The sequence below is a fragment of the Diceros bicornis genome, chromosome 38 (genome assembly GCF_020826845.1).
Source record: "Diceros bicornis minor isolate mBicDic1 chromosome 38, mDicBic1.mat.cur, whole genome shotgun sequence".
Lineage (NCBI taxonomy): Eukaryota > Metazoa > Chordata > Mammalia > Perissodactyla > Rhinocerotidae > Diceros > Diceros bicornis.
Window position 1 is genome coordinate 31064445 of NC_080777.1, and position 17799 is coordinate 31082243.

At 56.2% G+C, this 17799-nt stretch overlaps 1 protein-coding gene across 13 annotated transcripts in view; it reads left to right on the forward strand.

Moving 5' to 3' along the window:
- PPFIA4 (PTPRF interacting protein alpha 4) overlaps positions 1-17799 on the forward strand; it is a 44817-nt gene that overhangs the window by 4191 nt on the left and 22827 nt on the right. For 7 of the 13 annotated variants that reach the window (XM_058533853.1, XM_058533863.1, XM_058533865.1 and 4 more), the window contains exons 1-12: positions 3638-6111; positions 9209-9310; positions 9711-9875; positions 10186-10260; positions 10497-10586; positions 11179-11370; positions 11671-11817; positions 12078-12212; positions 14052-14132; positions 14399-14530; positions 14858-14920; positions 15601-15692. In XM_058533853.1, coding sequence (XP_058389836.1) covers positions 5878-6111; positions 9209-9310; positions 9711-9875; positions 10186-10260; positions 10497-10586; positions 11179-11370; positions 11671-11817; positions 12078-12212; positions 14052-14132; positions 14399-14530; positions 14858-14920; positions 15601-15692 — 1508 coding nt within the window. In that variant the 5' untranslated portion in view covers positions 3638-5877. Of the gene's footprint in view, positions 1-3636; positions 6112-9208; positions 9311-9710; positions 9876-10185; positions 10261-10496; positions 10587-11178; positions 11371-11670; positions 11818-12077; positions 12213-14051; positions 14133-14398; positions 14531-14857; positions 14921-15600; positions 15693-17799 lie in introns of those variants that run through there. The other 6 variants (XM_058533857.1, XM_058533864.1, XM_058533852.1 and 3 more) reach the window with 5 other exon arrangements.

The window sequence follows — 17799 nt, forward strand, 5'->3', positions numbered from 1 at the left end:
TTGTGACGCCTGCATTTCTCCAGGCAGTTTTGTGTACTCCAGATCTTTCACACCATGGCACCCGACAGCACTCCGCTCTGTGTTCCTGATTCCTCCTGGGCAGTTCTGTTTTCTGCTACATGAAGGCTCTCTCGTCTGATGCACTGATCTCCTAATGCAGAGACTTGTGAGCATTTTTTTCCTAACACCAGAGGACCTATATTTGTTCTACGGGGACCCCTAGCTTTGAAAGATTTTTATTCTCCAGTGGCTGGCCTGGTGACGCAGTGGTTAAGTGCGCACGCTCTGCTTTGGCGGCCCGGGATTCGCAGGTTCGGATCCCGGGCGTGCACCGACGCGACACTTGTCAAGCCGTGCTGTGGCAGCGTCCTATATAAAGTGGAGGAAGATGGGCATGGATGTTAGCCCAGGGCCAGTCTTCCTCAGCAAAAAGAGGAGGATTGGCGTCGGATGTTAGCTCATGGCTGATCTTCCTCACACACACACAAAAAAAGAAAGATTTTTATTCTCCAAATACGCCACACTTATTACTTTGTTTCTTCTTTTGAAAATGTTATTTGAGGACACGTATAAGTATTAATCAATGGCTCTGATTAGCAGAAGATGGCTACGGTTACTGTACTTAATGACACAAGTTCAGCCAAAGCTGTGTGCTGTGTTCAGTGGTGCAGGCTTTGATCTTGATTTGTGTGAATACGTGATCTCTATTAGACATTTAGAATATGGAGTGCAGTTGGTGGCCCCCATGGCACCTGTGTAGCCCTCCCATATTTATCGCGCTGTTGCATGGCTGTGCTGCCTCTCTGAGAGAACATGTGTTTATTTTTGTAGAGCCTTCTGCAGACAATACTTAAAGCGGGGATTTTCTAACCTCTTTTTAGACTTGGAGCCCTTCTATACAAATGAAACCTTAATCAGATGTTTATGTCCCATACCTGGGATAGCCCTAGTTTACACCTGTGTCCCAGTATGATTGTTAACCTGTTCACACCCAAGAAGGCCCAGGTTTGGACAGTGAGGTGTGTGCTCACCCAGGTGGTTGGCCATGTCTTGGGAAGAGGTGGCCCATAACTAACTCCTGGGGAGCAGCTGGAGAGATGGGCTTCACAGAGACAGGCCTGGGGAGCCTGTCAGATAAAGAGACGCCCCTGCCTGTGTCTACCTGCATGTGCAGGGCATTAGGAAGTTGAGTGCCTGGGCTGGCAGCCGGTGCTGATCTGTGAGATGATGTGCCACAAAGAGAGGTATAAATAAAGGGTGATCAGAAGTTCCTTAGACTAACGTGGAGAGGGAGACTCAGGCAGGCCGGGTGAGGTGCTAGGAGCTCATGAGCAATAGGTAGGCTCTGGGAGCATGGCAGTGAGCAGGGTTAGGGAGCAGCAGGGGAGGAGGCTCGACTGGGCTTTCGGAAGAGAGGATGAGTGAGGGCAAGGCTTCTTGGGGTGGTGAGCTAGACAGGGAGAGGGACGGGGAGGAGGAGAAGCTTCTGTATTAGAGGGAAGGAGAGGTGGGCAGCTGGACTTCGTTCCACTGGGAGGCCAGTATCTGAAAACGCCACAGAGTGAGGGGGGCTGAGGGCTCGGAAGAATGTTTGTTCCTATAGTTCTTGCAGGAGCGTGTGGGGAACTTGGGGACTGCTTACAACTCAGTATGGAGCCAGCTAGGGGGTGAGGGAGAGGTTCTGGGTGGTACATGGGGCTTTGGAGACGGGTCAATTCCACTGGGGAAGGGGCCACTTCGTGACTATGACAGCTGCTGGCCAGAGGCCTCCCCCCAGGCTAGAGGAGAAGAGGTAGAGGGGCTGAGGTGAGCTGTGAGCTGTCCCTAGGCTGCCACTGCCCTGATGAGGGCGGGAAAGGCTGCTGCCTTGGCTCCTTGGAGGAGACACGACTTGGAATCGTGTTCACCTATCCTCTTCCTCCATCCCCTACCCCTCTTTGGAGTCAGGCAGACTGGAATTGAGTCCTAGTTCTTTCTCCTACTAGCTGTGTAGACTTGGTTACATGACTTTGAGTCCCAACTCTGACATCTGTGAAATGGGAAGAAGAATTATGTGTTCCTTGCAAGAAATTGTGAGGATTAAGGTAAGTTAATGTATGTCAGCCGACAACACAGCGCCTGGTATGTGGTAGATATCAAATAAATCGTAGCTGCTATCATAATCGTTACTGTTTTCCTGGGTGACTACTCCCTCTGCATTTCCTCAGGCTTCCTCCCCCTTCCTCCAATCCAGTGGCTGTGTGACCCTCCTCTTTCACCTCTCTGCTCTGAAGGGACTCCCACCTGAGGCCCCCCTCTTGCCCAGCTCATAGACACTCAGACTTGAGCACAGCTCCTGGCAGCTTCGCCCTGGCCCTTTGCCTCCATGGGGGCCAGCAGCTGTGCCCTTGCCGAGCTGTCTCACCGTAGTGGGGCCTGCCATCTGGTAGGGCAGTGGGAAGCCAGCCTTTGTGTGTGTGGCCAGCCAGAGCATCAGACAAGTGTCCGTCCCTCCTGTTAGGAAAAGGTGGGGTGACTTTTAGGAAGACAAAGAGGCCTCAGAGTTTACCTTCTCTGTTTATAAGCCCAGAGGCCTGGTTTTTGGTCAGTCCCTCCCTACACACACACACACACACACACACACACACACTCACACATACTCTGACGCCCTCTTTTGCTGTTTCACAGCCTGCCCACACTCCTCACCAGCAAAACCCTCCACAAATGCTTGCTTTGGGGGCTGGTTGCTTTTGCCTCTGAATCAGGACCCGTGAGTGTTACTTAGAAATTGGCAGGAGTTGAGGAGGCTTCTGTTAGGCTGAGATGATAAGTGTGCTATTTAAAGACAGCCCCTGAGCTAGAAGGAGCCAGGTATCCCGACATGGCTGTCCTGGAGCTCCCTTCTGCTCACAATGCTTGTGCATTCGGGGGGCAAGGGCAGGAGGTCCTAGACAGTCATCTTGGGGGCATCTGCCTGGCAGCCCCTCTGGGCTCGTCTTTACCCTGCTGTACATGATGGCATTTCAGCAGGGAAGTTGAGTTGCTACCTGGCACCTGGTTTGGGGGAGGCTGGGAAAGGGCAAGTGGTGCCGAAGCCAGCCTCTCAGTTGCCAGAATGACCAGGAGAATTTGGGGAGGCCAAGTTGGACCAAATAGCCAGCACGTCACAGCGGGCAGCCTGAGGTTCTGTTCTTCCCACCCCTTCCTGTGAGGAGCTTTAGAAACCCCACCCACAGGCCTGCCTGTGCCCACCACTCAGGTCGTTCATACTCCCCTCGGTAGTGCTTCCTGCTTTTCTAAGCTCTGTTTATCCATGATCTCTTCCCTCTATGGTGGGCAAAACAAGGGTTGTGGGTGCCGTCTTACAGCAGAGGCTGTAGTAGGTGGTGACAAGCCCGAGGTCACCCAGCTGATCTCCTAAGTGCCAGCCTTTTCCTGTATTCTACCCTGTGAACTGCCTGGGCGTCTGTTGGCCTGAGGCCATTCCCAGGGTCCTGAGCAGATTCCACCACAAGGGGCCCCTTCCCTAGCCTGGCCTCTTCTTCCTCTCTCATTTCTTTTTGGAGTGGGTGTGGGGGGGTGGGGCATGAGGGCCTGGCTGTTGATAAGCTTAGAGAGGTATAGTGGGGCCATCGTGGCCTTTCGACCTTACAGATAGGAGCATTCAGGGTGAGGGGCCCGGGCGCCGTGGGAGGAGAAGGGGAGGAATGGCTGGTATCGGCGTCAGTGAGGTGGCAGCTCTGGCAAGACTGGGGTGGCCGCCCCTGCCATCTGCTCCCAGCTGCTGCAAGGGGCAGGGATGTTGGGGGAAGCAGGGTGCAGACCAGGCTACTACTTGGTGCCTCTCTAGCCTCTTGAGTGGCTGTCCAGCTTGGGGAAAGGATCCCTTGGAGCAGAGTCTGCATCCAGTTTCTGTGTCTGGGACCATGTGTGTGGCCACATGCCTGTTGTCCTAGGTCTCCATATTCCTGTACCACCTCTGTGTGTGTGTGTGCATGAGGTTGTGTGGGGCTACACCCATATGCCTGCTTGGACTGCTGGGCCCTCTGGCAGTGGCTGTGGGTGCGCACTCGGGGCTTTGCAAGCTGGCGCTCTCTTGTCTGATCCAGGCCCACGTTCCTTCCCAGACTCCCTCTTGCTGCCCCCATTTCTGCCTAGGTCATCAGTACTTTGGGGGAGGGAATGCCAGGCGGTTCAGGTGGAAGGGGCCCTTCTCTGGTTCCCCTGCTGGGTTCAGCCCTGCCACAGGCCAGGGGTGTCCAGTGCCGCCCAGTGCCTGACCTCTCACCTCCTGCTGGGTCCGGATGCCTCCTGTCTTCTCCCTGACTCTCCCAGTCTGCCACCTGAGTGGAACAAGAAGCTATCCCCTGTGTCTCACAAATGGGGAGGGGGGGAAGGAAGGAAAGCACCATTTATGGAGCATCTGTGGGCCCATTGCCGTGCTGGGTGCCTGACATCCCATTCCTCATGCAACAGGAGCTCTGAAGATAGCTCCCTCTGCAAACTGATTAAGGGCAGGGGGGGTTGGGAGCCAATGGCAGGCAGAGAAATCCCCTGCTACTTGGTGCCTTCCTCATTACACCTTCCTTTGCTCTGACCACTGGGATTCCCTGTGCCAGGCTCAAGGCGTTACTGCAGCCAGGCTGTGCACATGCTAACTGCGTTAGCTGGCAGTGCCAGCAATGAGCAGTTACACGGAGGGAGAAGGTTCCCAGCCACGACAGGGGCCCCCACATGGCAGCCCTGCCCTAGGAGAATGACATCCCACTTGGACATCACCCTGGTTTCCTTCGCTCGGTCAGTGCCTGCTCCAGCCCAGAGGTGGCAGGCTGTGATTCAGAGTGGAAGCCTCTGTCTGCCAGGTTTCAGGGCTGGGGATGCCTTGAGCTAGAGCCTCCTCCCTGAATGCTGGGCAAGGAGCAGGTCAGGCCTCTGTGCCCGCCCCAATGCCTGGCCTGTGCTCTCCAAGGAGCCATGCTGTGACAGTGGTCAGGGGAGGAGCTACTCTGCCCCTGTTCTTGTGATCCTGGGACTCAACCCTGTGTGGGACCCACACCAACTAAGAGCTCTTTAACCCCTTCTGTGCTTGCCTTGGCCTGAATGTGGGGCAGAAGGCTGGAGGGGTGGGCAGAGACCCTATTTCCTCCTCTCCCACCCCCAGGTCTCAGGAGGACTCTGGGCAGCCTGCTGGCTGCTCCCCTGCCACTGACTGAATCATTTCTGTATTTGGCCAGCAAGCCATGTGGTTGGGGGAAACACTCCACTGCGGCTGCACTTCTGACAGCTGGGGGTGGGGGGACCTGGAGGCCGAGGCTGCAGCCGTGGGCCTCTGCATTCCTTGGGAGAACTAAGGAAGGCACCTTCTGCGAAGGGGCATGCGCCAACACTGCCCTCTCCTTCCCACACTCTGGTCCGGGTTCCTGCCTCCTCTCCCCACACCCCTCCCCTGGATGCCCTTCTCCACTCAGCTGGGCCTCACAGCAGTCTCTTCTCCCACAGACCACTGCCCTCCGGAAACAATGGGTGTCGCTGGACCCGGCTGGGATTCTGCCAGGTTCCATTGCTCAGTCTAAACAAAGGGCCCTTTTCCAGCCCTGCTCTCCCTGCCTGTCATGGCCACACTCGGCTGCTGTCCGCTTGTCCGGGGACATAGGACACCCAGCCCCAGACCTGGGAGTTTAAGCCAGGCCCTCTGTCTCCATTCCACAGGGGCACTCCAGGCACCAGGCCCCTTTCAGAGCAAGAGCAACTGATGCCATGGGAGAAGCCCCTGCCCACCTGTCCACTCACCTTGCACTGCTCACTCTGAGACCCATGCACTGGGTCCCTCTGGAGGTGCCAACCCTGTGAGCCCCTCCCCTGTCCCTAGACGCTGAGAAGGCCCTGCCCACCCTCACCATGTGTGAGGTGATGCCCACAATCAGCAAGGGGGACTCCCTGGGGCCTCCCCATGGCGCCGATGCTGACGCCAACTTTGAGCAGCTGATGGTGAACATGCTGGATGAGCGGGAGAAGTTGCTGGAGTCCCTTTGGGAGAGTCAGGAGACCTTGGTGGCCACGCAGAGCCAGCTCCAGGACGCCCTGCATGAGCGGGACCAGCTCCAGCGCCACCTTAACTCTGCACTCCCCCAGGTAAGGCCCGAGGGTCTGCACCTCCCTTATCCCACTGCCCCCAGGCTTCCTGAGCCCAGCATCCTCTGGGCCCTGAGCTCTCGCATCTATTTGCGTATCAACCAATGGAATTCACAGGGCATTCACTCTCCTTCATCTGCCTACATAAGTCCTTTCCCTGTCACTCCCAAGTGCCCCAGTTTGGAATTGGCTTCACCTGGAGAAATGGATGGAATTTGATGCAGGAAGAAAACCCAGCCATAGTGCCAACTGCAGTGAGCCCCTGCGGCCAGTGGGGGGCAGCCTAGACTGGAAAGACAGCTCATGCCCGTGAGAGCTGATGGGTGGGGAACTGCAGAGTTGGGTGGGGAGCCTCAGAGATCACCCCGTCCCCCACAGGTGGGAACACAAGAGGCATCACGTAGAGAATTATGGGTGGAGCTGAATCTAGAAGCTCCACCTTTAATTGTCTTGACCCCCGTCTTATGGTCCTCCATCAACACCACCACTACTGCAGTAGTAGTCAGCACTGTTGTGTATTTTCTGTGTCCTGAGCACTTTGTGTGGAGTTTACCTCACAAAATTCTCACAGCTATAAAGTTGGGACTATTATCCCCGTCATCTCTACTTTACAAACGACGAAACTGATTGCTCACAGCGGCCCAGCCTGTGCGGGTGCTGCGGGGGTGTGGGGAGGCAGCCCTGAGGAGCCAAGGAGCTCAGGACAGCTCCAGGTCCCTTCCCTCTGTGTGGGGAGAAGAGCCAGGGCGCCTGGGTGGTGTGTTTCCTGCCCGGGGCGCAGAGTCTGTGACACTTCCTCCATAGGAGTGTGGAGCCCTGGGGAAGAGTTGGGGTGGGAGGTGGGCCCATCTACCCCACTGTGCATGGGGCCCTGAACGAGCCCTGAATGAAGGAGCAGTTCCTGCCCCCGGGAGCTCATAGACTGGAAAGGAAATAGGCAAGAACCCAGATGACTGGAAGAGAATGTACAGGAGGCGAAGAGGAGCCCCAAAGGGTTGTTGAAACAGTATCAGTGATACAGGTAGCTGCCTTTGGTGGGCTTGTGCTAAGTGCTCTCCATACACTGGCTCATTTGATCCTCATAGCAACGCTTGAGAGACGACTAGACCTCTGTCTTATAGATTAGAGGATGGAGGTTCAGAGAGGTTAGGTAACTTGTCCAAGGTCACACAGGTGATGGGGCAGAACTGAGATTTGATCCCAGCCCTACACTGGGAGCTTCATGAAGGCGGGGATTATGTCTTGCTTGTCACTGTGTGCCCAGTGACCAGCACAGGATCTGGTACGTAGTAGGTGCTCACAGTATTTGTGGTTACATCATGGGCTCCTAAGCTGGTACTCTTAACCACTGTTCCACACAGTTTTCAGAAGAGGGAGAGAGCCTTCTACTGGGGAGCCTAGAAAAGTCCCAAGGAGGCATATCCTTTGAGATGGGCTTTGAAAGATGGATGTGATTTCATCAGTGACAGCTAGTGATAGAGGGCTGGGCTCTCCCGGGGGAGGGAGCCCATTGAGCAAAGGTGTGGAATTAGGAAGGCCTTCTGGGTACTGGAAACAGCAGGTGAGCCAGGGGGACCAGGTCTTAGGGTATGTGGAAAGGAACTGTGAGAGAGAAGCTTGAAAACCAGCATAGGAAGTTTGCATCTGTGGACAACGTTGTGCTCTGGGAGATCACCCTGCAGCAGTGTGTCAGATGGGCTGGAGTTGGGGAGGGAGGGCGGAGGTGTCCTGGGGTGGGGACACCAGGCAGTGGCTGAGCATGAGGGCAGGGGAGGAGAGAGCACCAGGCCTTTGGTGGTGGTGTCATGGTGTGGGGCTGGGGGCAAGCCTTTGAGTCCTGTCTCTGGATACAAGTGTGTGCGTGTGTGCGTGCACGCATGCAAATGTGAGTGAGTGTGTGAGCCTGTACACATGTACATATGTGTGTAAGCTGAAAAGGGAAGCGGCATTGGGTCCAGGCCTGGCCTTCCAGAGTGTGAGATGTTTGACTGCCTGTGGCCATGGCCTGTGATAATCAAGGAGTAGGATCAGAGGTCCATGGCTTCTTGGTCTCTGGCATCTCTGGGTCCCTTGTCCCCTTCCCACAGCGCTCTTGTCCCCTTTGCCTGGTCTGGAGTGATAAGAGGGGATTGCTTTGGAATTCTTCCTTTGGTCATGAGTCCTTGGTGTGTGAGGGAGGCTCCAGGTTAGGATGGGGCTGCAGCTGCTGTTCAGTCACTCCCAGACCCTGGGCATCCACAGAGTTGGGGCCATTTATCTGAAAACCTTTCTGGAATGAGGTGCTATCTAATTAAATAAATAGGATATGATGGGCCTGGAACTGCGGGGCCAGCCTCTCCCCCTGTATGCTCGTCCTGGTGGAGGAGGGTTGGCTGGAAAGGTCTCTGAGGGTGTCTTACGTTTACTCAGAGCGTGGGTATTTGATAAAACCAGCAGGTGCCCTGGCCTCTGTGCTGGGAGGCACCCTGAGTAAGCATGTATCCCAGAAGCCAGAGCTGGAGCCATGTGGCCGACTGGGCAGGTCTGCCTGCTCTCTTGCTCCCACGTAGGTGGGTCCTTCAGTACCCTCATTTCCTGGCCACCTGCAGCTTGCAAAGCCCTGGGGAGGGGATGGGAGAGCTCCCTAGGCACTCACTTCATAGCCCTTCTCTTTCTTCTCTGATACCTACCAGTTTCTGTTTGGACCTTACGATGCCAAACCAGAAGCGAAACTGCCCTCCATTGGTTTCTAAAGGGCAGTGTCATTGGGTTGCTGGGGAAACAAGTACACAATGGGAGGGAGGACATGGTGAGGTTATATTGGTGGCTGGAGGGGGAGGGGCTGCAGAGCAGACGCGGGGACTTTCTCACCCTAGCTTCCAGCCCTGTTTCCTTGTGCCCTAACACAGCTTGGAATGCACGGAGGTCCCAGAGATGTGGACCCTCTGGGAGGCACATGCTAGCTGGGGGGTACTACCCTCCAGTGTGGATGGACAGGGATTTTTCTGGGGGTGGGTGGTGGAGGTAAAGGATGGGTGAGAGGACCCCACCGTTGACCGGGTGTGCAGGACACTGCTCGGGGCGAACCGCCAGGCACTGAGGGCCTTAGGGTTTTCAGGAATTTGCCACCTTAACCCTGGAGTTGAGCATGTGCCGGGAGCAGCTTCTAGAGCGGGAGGAAGAGATATCAGAGCTGAAGGCAGAGCAGAATAACACAAGGGTGAGTGCGGTGATCTGGCATGCATGTGTGGGGGGCGTGAAGCCCTGGACCAAGGGATCAGGCATCGCCAGGGCCAGGCACACCCCAGGTCCACCCTTACCTCTTCCTGGCTTATGTTCTGGGGGCACAGTCACATCACTCCTCCATCAGTGCTAGGCTTTTCACCTGTGGTCGGGGGCTCATGGGGAGGTTGGGGTGCTGGGAGAGGCCATGGCAGCTGGCCTGGGGTGGGTCTGCAGTCAGGGCAGCAGCTGTTTACCAACATGGAAGTATCTCAGCATTTTAACAGTGGTACACATGGCCGTACTCGTGTCTACTTGGTGACCATGTGTGCCCTGCTTGTAGCCCCTGGGGCACATGCTGACAGCCCTCCCTCTCGTCCTCCCCTGGTCCCTGCCAGTTGCTTCTGGAACATCTGGAGTGCCTGGTGTCCCGCCATGAGCGGTCACTGCGAATGACTGTGGTGAAGCGCCAGGCTCAGTCACCTTTAGGGGTCTCCAGTGAGGTGGAGGTACTGAAGGCCCTCAAGTCGCTGTTTGAGCACCACAAGGCCCTGGATGAGAAGGTACTCAGCCTGGCCCACCCCCCGCGCACCCCTCACCCAGCCCGGCTTCCCTGGAGCCTACATGTGTCCCGTCTCTGTGATTTCTGTATCCTGTGTTTCGGGAAAACTGCCTTCTAGCTTCATAACTGGCTCCCTCCTACCATTGGCCCAATTTCAGGGTCCTCCTATTAGGTTCCCTCTCAGAAATTTGCCTCTTGGCAGATCCTTCTCTTTGTCTCACGCCCAACAGTGGTAGACCAAGCCTAGGCTCCTCCAGCCTGAGTCCAGTGGGGTTCCTGTTTCCTCCTCCATCTCCCCTTACTTTGGGCAGGTGCGAGAGCGGCTCCGGGCAGCCCTGGAACGAGTTACCACCTTGGAAGAGCAGCTGGCAGGTGCCCATCAACAGGTAAGTTACCTGCTCACCCTCCATCTGTAGACTGCAGCTTCTGGAAGCCAAGGCCAGTTTACCCCTTTGCCCCGCTCTGTTCCTCATCTGGTTTCTCCCCACTGTCTTGGCTGCAGACTGCCAGCCAAGGCAAGGCTGGGCACCCCTCTCTGGGAGGCGGGAGGCTTAGGAGGGTCTAGAATATGTAGGAGGTTCTCCTCTCTTTGACTCACTGCCCTGGGGGCTGTGCCCTACAGGTGTCTGCCCTGAAGCAGGGGGCAGGGGTTCGGGATGGGGTGGCAGAAGAGGAGGAGACTTTGGAGCTGGGACCGAAACGCCTGTGGAAGGTGGGTCATGAGAGCTGCACAGCAGGGGCATATCTTCCCCCAGACAGGAGGTGGGGCCTACCCTGACAAGTTCAGTGGAGCAGCTACTTGAATTAAATTCAGTGCTTTCTCCAATATTTCCACTTCTCTTTCCCACTTCTCTTCTCTTTTTCTTTCGCTACCTCATCTGCAGAGACATCTGTAGATTTTTGTTTTAGTTCCCGACAGACTGCTGGGCACATAAAGTGCTTGTCCGCTTGAATTGTTAGGTGCTATCCACCTTGTGTGTCCGCTTCAGGCAAGATCCCTTCTCTCTCTGAGCCTCCTTTCCCCTAGTCCTGCTCCTTTCTAGGTTACCAGGGGCTGAGACAGCAGGTAAAACTAGAACTTGTTTTTCTAGAGATGCATAGGAGAGCAAGGGTATTCGATCGTTGTCTGGACTGAGTTCCGGGGCCCAGAGGAAGGAAGGTGTACCTGGAGATGTGCTCTGAAATTGGGGGCAGAGCTGTGACCTACTCTGGATGTGCTGTCCCTCCTCCCACCTCCTCGGGGTGGGGCAGGGGAGTGGGATGCCTGGGCTCCAATGACTGACTGTGGCTCCCTGTCCCTGGAGGAGGACATGGGCCGGGTAGAGGAGCTGCAGGAGATCCTGGAGAAGCAGAACTTTGAGTTGAGCCAGGCCCAGGAGCAACTGGTCACCCTGACAGCAGCTGTGGCTGAACTTGAGGAGGACCTGGGCACAGCCCGCCGGGACCTCATCAGGTCGGAGGAGCTGAGCAGCAAGCATCAGCGGGAGCTCCGGGAGGTGAGCAAGGACCCGGCCTTACCCCCTCCTGCTGGGTGTAGGCATTCAGCACTCAGGAGGGCAGCTGCCTGGATGCCCTGGGTGTAGAGGGAGGGCCAGGCGAGGGCTGGGCAGTGGAAGACTGAACACCTGGTGGGGTCCAGTGTGGGGAGGAGTGGTGAGAGGGATGGGTCAAGGTCAGAAAGTGGCAGGGCAGTGTGGAGGAGGTACAGCCGGCCAGGTGTTGGTGGTGAGGTACAGACAGGATGGGGCCAGGGAGAAGCTGATACCTTTCTCTCCCCTGCCCTCTCCCCTGCCCAGGCTCTGGCCCAGAAGGAGGACATGGAGGAGCGAATCACCACACTGGAGAAGCGCTACCTGGCTGCTCAGCGTGAGGCCACATCCATCCATGACCTCAATGACAAACTGCAGAATGAGCTGGCCAATAAGGAGTCCCTGCACCGCCAGGTAACTCCTCCAGATGTGGGGGAGGCATTGTACTTGACCCTGGAGGTCTTGATGATCATGCCAGAACATTCCCTTGATGGCCCAGGAGCCCCTGGGGCTGCACGTCACCTTGGGAAAGGGGAAATCAGGCCCCTTGAGCAGCCAAGAACCAAGGCTGTCCCTTGCTGCTTCTGCCTGTCACCTGCTCTCTACTGAGGCTGGGTGGGGGTGGGGAGGCTTCAGTGCTCCCTCTTGACTCTTCCCTGCCCCCACTTTGCTAGTGTGAGGAGAAGGCCCGACACCTCCAGGAGCTGCTGGAGGTGGCAGAGCAGAAGCTGCGGCAGATGATGCGCAAGGCCGAGATGCTGCCAGAGGTGGAGGCTGAGCTGGCCCAGAGGATTGTAGCCCTTACCAAGGCAAGTGGGGTGGGGCCTGAGGATCTGCTTCCTGAACTGTCATGGAGCCAGGCAGCGAGTGAGTGAGTGGAGAGAGTGGGAGGCACGTCAGGCTGGGAGCTAGGAAACCTCTGCTCGCTGTGTGACTCCAGGAAACACACTATCTGTGCCTGTCATTTGGACGCCTAAGCCTTGCCCTCATCGCCCCACAGGCGTGTGATGGCCCCTAAGAAGGGGTGTGAAGCACTGGGGGAAGCGGAGGAGACTGTGCTGACACAGTGTTCTATTGTTGTTCACACCTTGTGGTTAATACTTCCTTCTGTTGGGTCTGGGGTGGGAAATTAGGACTTCCATCTCTGGAGAGATGACATCGGAGAGGAGATATGATCCAACTCTGTATATCCTTGAAGGAGTGGTGGGTGGGAGTTTAGGCTGAGCATATCTTTCTTTATCAAGTTGGAGCATTCTAGATCTAGGGACCACCCCTGGTTGCTTGAAGCCTGCAGCTTTAGGACGAATAAAAGGAAATATGATTTTACCCAGTGGACAGTTAACTTTATGGAATGATAGTAATTCCTAAGAGGTGTGCAGGCTGAAAACAGAATGGGTTCTGGAAGAGCTAGGTAGATGTATGGACACACATGGTCGGTGGGTTAGTCAACAGAACTTAGGAGTGTTTGCAGCAGGCTGGGAGCTTTCAGGGGGGCTCATGTGGGATCACCATGACTACCCCCCACCCATGGGGAGAAAGAAGCCAGTGTTTAGTAAGCATCTCTGTCTTCCAGGGGCTGGCCAGTGAGCCACCGTGGCAGCTTGGTGGCTTTGGGGACAGTACAGCAGCCTGGCTGTACCTCAGTAGACCCAGGACCAGGTCTGCTTCTGCCACTGACTGGCTCTGTGACCTGGGAAAAGTCCCTCCCTCCCTAATTGGGGGTCAGTTGTTATCTATGATGATGTCATCATCACTATGATGATGGGATTGGGCTTGGTGGTCTCGAAGGTTTTTCCAGCCGCTGGGAATGAAGGGCTGGGTTTCAAGTGCAGTGGAGGATGTTATGTGTTGAATGCTGAGCAGTCAGCTTTAGCATCTCCCAAAACTGGCAAGAAGGGATGAAGTGATTCATGTGTTCAAGTGAGTCATAGAAGGAGGGCTTTAAGGATGGATTTCCTCACTGGAAGAAGTGTGATAGTCTGGAATATCTTGTCAGCAGAAGCAATGGGGTCTCATCTCTGGGAATCCATGCACGGAAGGGGAGATCTCTCTACCTGGGCTGGTTTCATAACAAAGGGAATAATCACGGCTAGCATTTGTCGACTGCCTGTTGTGTCCCAAGTGTTTGCCGTGGCTTATCTCACTCAGTCCTCACAGTGGTCCAATGGGCATAGGTGCTGTTAGTATCCACATTTTACAGTTGAGGAAACTAAGGCAGATAGAGGTTCAGTAACTTGCCCAAGGTCACACAGCTGGGAAGAGAGGGAGCCAGGATCTGATGCAGGAGTCTGGCTTGAGTCCATACTCTTAAGTGCAGGTCCATCTATCTGGAGGCATAGAGGAGATTTATGGTAGCTCATGCTTTCAAGTGGAGTTTTTTCTGGAAGTGTGGGGAGAATGTACAGTCTCTTGAGCTGCCAGCTCTGGGATGTTTTAAGGCAGGCCCTGAGCAGGAAGAGGGAGGTGGGGGGGAAACCTGGCAGTGGTGATGGCAGTTCTGCTCCCAGATGATAGGTGGAGGGCTGGGCTTTCTTGATACCTGAGGCCCTGATCCCTGAAGACCACCCTGGCAGCAGGGTGCCTGGGATATGAGGCCTGAGCAGGAGGCAGATGATCCGCAGGCTGCACTGACCTATCCATGCCCTCAGGCTGAAGAACGGCATGGCAATATTGAGCACCTGCGGCAGCTGGAGGGCCAGCTGGAGGAGAAGAACCAGGAGCTGGCAAGGGTGAGGGCACCCCGCTAGGCTCTCAGGCCCCTTCCCTGACCCCAGGGCAGCCTCCCAGGATGGTCTGTGGATGGGGCATGGAGGAAGTGGGAGCTGGGGAAAGACCTGGCCAGGGACAGAGCCACAAAGGGGTGGGAGGAAGTGGTCAGGAGAGCTGGAGAGAGGGGACAGGTGAGCAGGCTAGAACCGCAGGGGATGGGTAGCTCCCTGGGAGAGCCGAGAGATGGCCCTGGGATGGGCTGGTGCGAAGTGGGCTGGCTGTACAGGTGCGCCAGCGGGAGAAGATGAACGAGGACCACAACAAGCGGCTTTCCGACACCGTGGACCGGCTGCTGAGCGAGTCCACCGAGCGCCTGCAGCTCCACCTCCAGGAGCGCATGGCGGCCCTGGAGGAGAAGGTGCGAGGGTCGGGGTGGGCGGGGCTGCAGGGAAGGGGCAGGGCGGGTGTGGGTGGAGCCGGGCCGGCCTGGGTGGGCGGGGCTGCCGGGTGGGGCGGGGGCGGGGCGAGCGAACGGGGGCTGGTGTAGGTGGAGCAGAGCCGGCTCTGGGGCCGGGTTGGGATGGGAGGGGTTGGTCAGGGCATGGAGTGAGGCTGGGAGCCGTGGGCCGGCCTGGGGAGGTGAGGCTGGGGGTGCAGGCCGAGAGTCAGGTCCAGCAGGGAGGGGGAGGCGGGCCGGAGCTGGAGGAAAGAGTGCGGGGGTCCCCTCACAGCTGTTCTCCCCCAGAACACGCTGATCCAGGAGCTGGAGAGCTCCCAGCGGCAGATCGAGGAGCAGCACCATCACAAGGTACAGCTGCAGGCTGGCCGGCTGGCTGTGCTGTGAGGAAGGAACACCCGTGCTGCCGTGCAGCTGCTCTGATAGCCAGCACTGCATCGGCCCGTCTGTCAGTCCATGTACATCCCTGGTCTCACTAATCCTCAGTAGAGCCAGTCACGGTGCATACATCACCACCCACGGTAAAGAAACTGAGGCCATAAGCGTAGGCACCGAGTGGGCCGCAGAGAGGCAGGGCCCAGTGCAGGACGCAACAAAAGGATCTGGCGGGGCCTCAAACCTGGTAAGGCGAGAGTCTGGTGATTCTGGGAGGATTAGCCAAATCCCTTCCTCAGCAGAGGCCGTGAGGTCTGGGAGGGCACCGGGGCCCCTCTTCTGCCCAGCCTCATTTGCCACGCATCTGTGTGGTGGTGAGGGCTCAGCAGGCCTATCCGGTAGAGTCCTTCCCCAGACAGACCCCTCTTCTGGCCCTGCCCCTCTGCCTGCCTGCTGCCGACCCTTCTGCTCACTTTCCAGTTGGACTGCTTCTCTTTTGGTGTCATCTGTGGGCCTGGCCTGGGGCCCCTGGCTTTGGACTTTGTGGTGCATTCTTCTGCTTCTCTCCAACTCTGCTATCCTCTTTGTCCCTCTCTCCCTTCTGTGCCCTTCCCTGGCCCCCGTCCCCACCCCCAACTGGGGTCTGCCTGGCACAGGGCCACCTATCCGAAGAGATTGAGAAGCTGCGCCAAGAGGTGGACCAGCTGAAGGGTCGAGGGGGGCCGTTTGTGGATGGCATCCACTCCAGGTACTGGAGCGCGGGAGGCTGGGCTTGCTAGGATGGGGTCCTGGATGGACCCTGACGAAGGAGACTTCCTCCCACCAAAAGACCGCCAAGGACCTCCAGGTCCTCCTCCTATTCAGGGTGGGACGCTGAGGCTCACAGAACTTGGTCAAAGTCACCCAGCTCACTTGGGCAGTTTAGAAGGGAGCACCTGTACTCTGAGGGATGCTCCTTCCCCAGTGCCACGGGACACAGGCCATGCTTCCTGCTTCTTTGACAGAGGGCCTGCTCTTGAGAGAGATCTGCTGAGTTACATACTCACCCGTGTCCCACAGGGCCTGCTTGTGGAGAGTGTCTGGTTCACTCTGGTTCTTCTGAGACACTGTCTTTAGGGCTCTGGAGGGTTGCTGTTTGAGAGCCAAAGACCACCTAGGTGCAGGTAGCAGGCAGAAGACCGCAGGAGAGAGAGAAATGAGGCATCAAGAGCTCCTTTCCGGGCCGGCCCCATGGCTTGGCGGTTAGGTGCTCGCTCTCCGCTGCTGGCGGCCCGGGTTCGGATCCCGGGCGCGCACCGATGAACTGCTTCTCCGGCCATGCTGAGGCTGCGTCCCACATGCAGCGGCTGGAGGGATGTGCAGCTATGACGTACAACTATCTACTGGGGCTTTGGGGGGGGTGGAAAGGAGGAGGATTGGCAATAGATGTTAGCTCAGAGCCGGTCCTCCTCAGCAAAAAAAAAAAGAGGAGGATTAGCACGGATGTTAGCTCAGGGCTGATCTTCCCCACAAAAAAAAAAAAAAAAAAAGAGCTCCCTTCCTGTTGGAAGTTGAGATGCCATGATACTCATATGGCTGTGGTATCCCTTTTCCTGAGAACATTTTAAGAGATGGTGAGTGGAGCTTTCCACCTAATGCTTGAATTAAGCCCATATTTTAGGGAACTTGTGGATTTTGCTTCGTATTTTGTGAAGCAGTGAACACTGAACTCAGACCTCAAGCCTGTGCTGAGTTCTCTGCCCGGAGAGGCAGGGTGACGATTGAGAGGCGGAAGTGGATGATGCCACGTAACACTCCTGGATCTTGGCTGTTTTCTCTGCAAACCAGAGTCTCTTAGATCAGAACCCTTGAGGTTCTCTTCGGTCATGCTCTCGCTGTCAGGGAAGTAGGGATCAGCTTCCCTGAAGAGAGGTTAAAGGAAGTGTGTATATGTATATGTGCAGAGGGGCAGGCTTGAATGAGGGAAAGGATGTTCAGTTTGAAGAAGAGAAGCCCCTGGATGTCTGGGGGGGTAGACACATAAGGACCATCTTCACGTTCATCAGGCACTATTGTATAGGAGCATGGAGATAAGCAGGGAACAGAGACAGAAAATAGTATTTGGGTTCCTCTTGCTTCTCTCTTCCTGTAGGTTGCTCAGAAGAGACCAGCCCCCCAATTAAAAAGACAGGGCCCAGAGTACACCAGGCTATTTGCAACTGCTTGGTGTACCTTAATGGTTAGGAATTCCTGGCTTTGACTATGGAAGCACTGGACCCATCGTGGAATTGGGACTGAGTTGCAGGGGAGAAGAGGGGGACAAACAGAAACTCCCCTCTCCTTCCAGCTACCTTGTGTAACCCATTGTAGGCTCACTCTGTCCCTTTGCTCTGGGCTCCCTAAAGGGTTCCAAACTGGGAAGGCACAGGGAAGAAGTGTCACTGGGGGGGCTTCCCGATATTCCAAAGGATCGTTACTGGGATCCTAAAGCCTCAGGGTTGGAATAGACCGTTGGGGCAGTCAAAAGTGGTTTCTCTAGCCCACGTCTCTGATACAGCATCAGGGCCTCCTGAAGCTTCCTGGGAGTGGGGAGTATGCCTGGGTTGAATTTCAGCCAGGGACTCAGTCCACATTATGAGGAGACCTGGGGAAAGTTGCTGGGGAGAAGATCAAGAAACAAAGACCCTTAGGTTAAAAGGACCTTTAGAGATTGTCCTTTCCAACCTCCCTCAATGCTGGGAGCCCTCCCGCACCATTCTCGTCAGATGGCTAGAGAGCCTCTGCTCGAACACCTCTTGGATGGGGAGCTCAGCTTTTTTAAAGCCACTGGTTGCATCATCAGCCAATTTCTGCCTTTCGAAGGTGCTTCTTGTGTT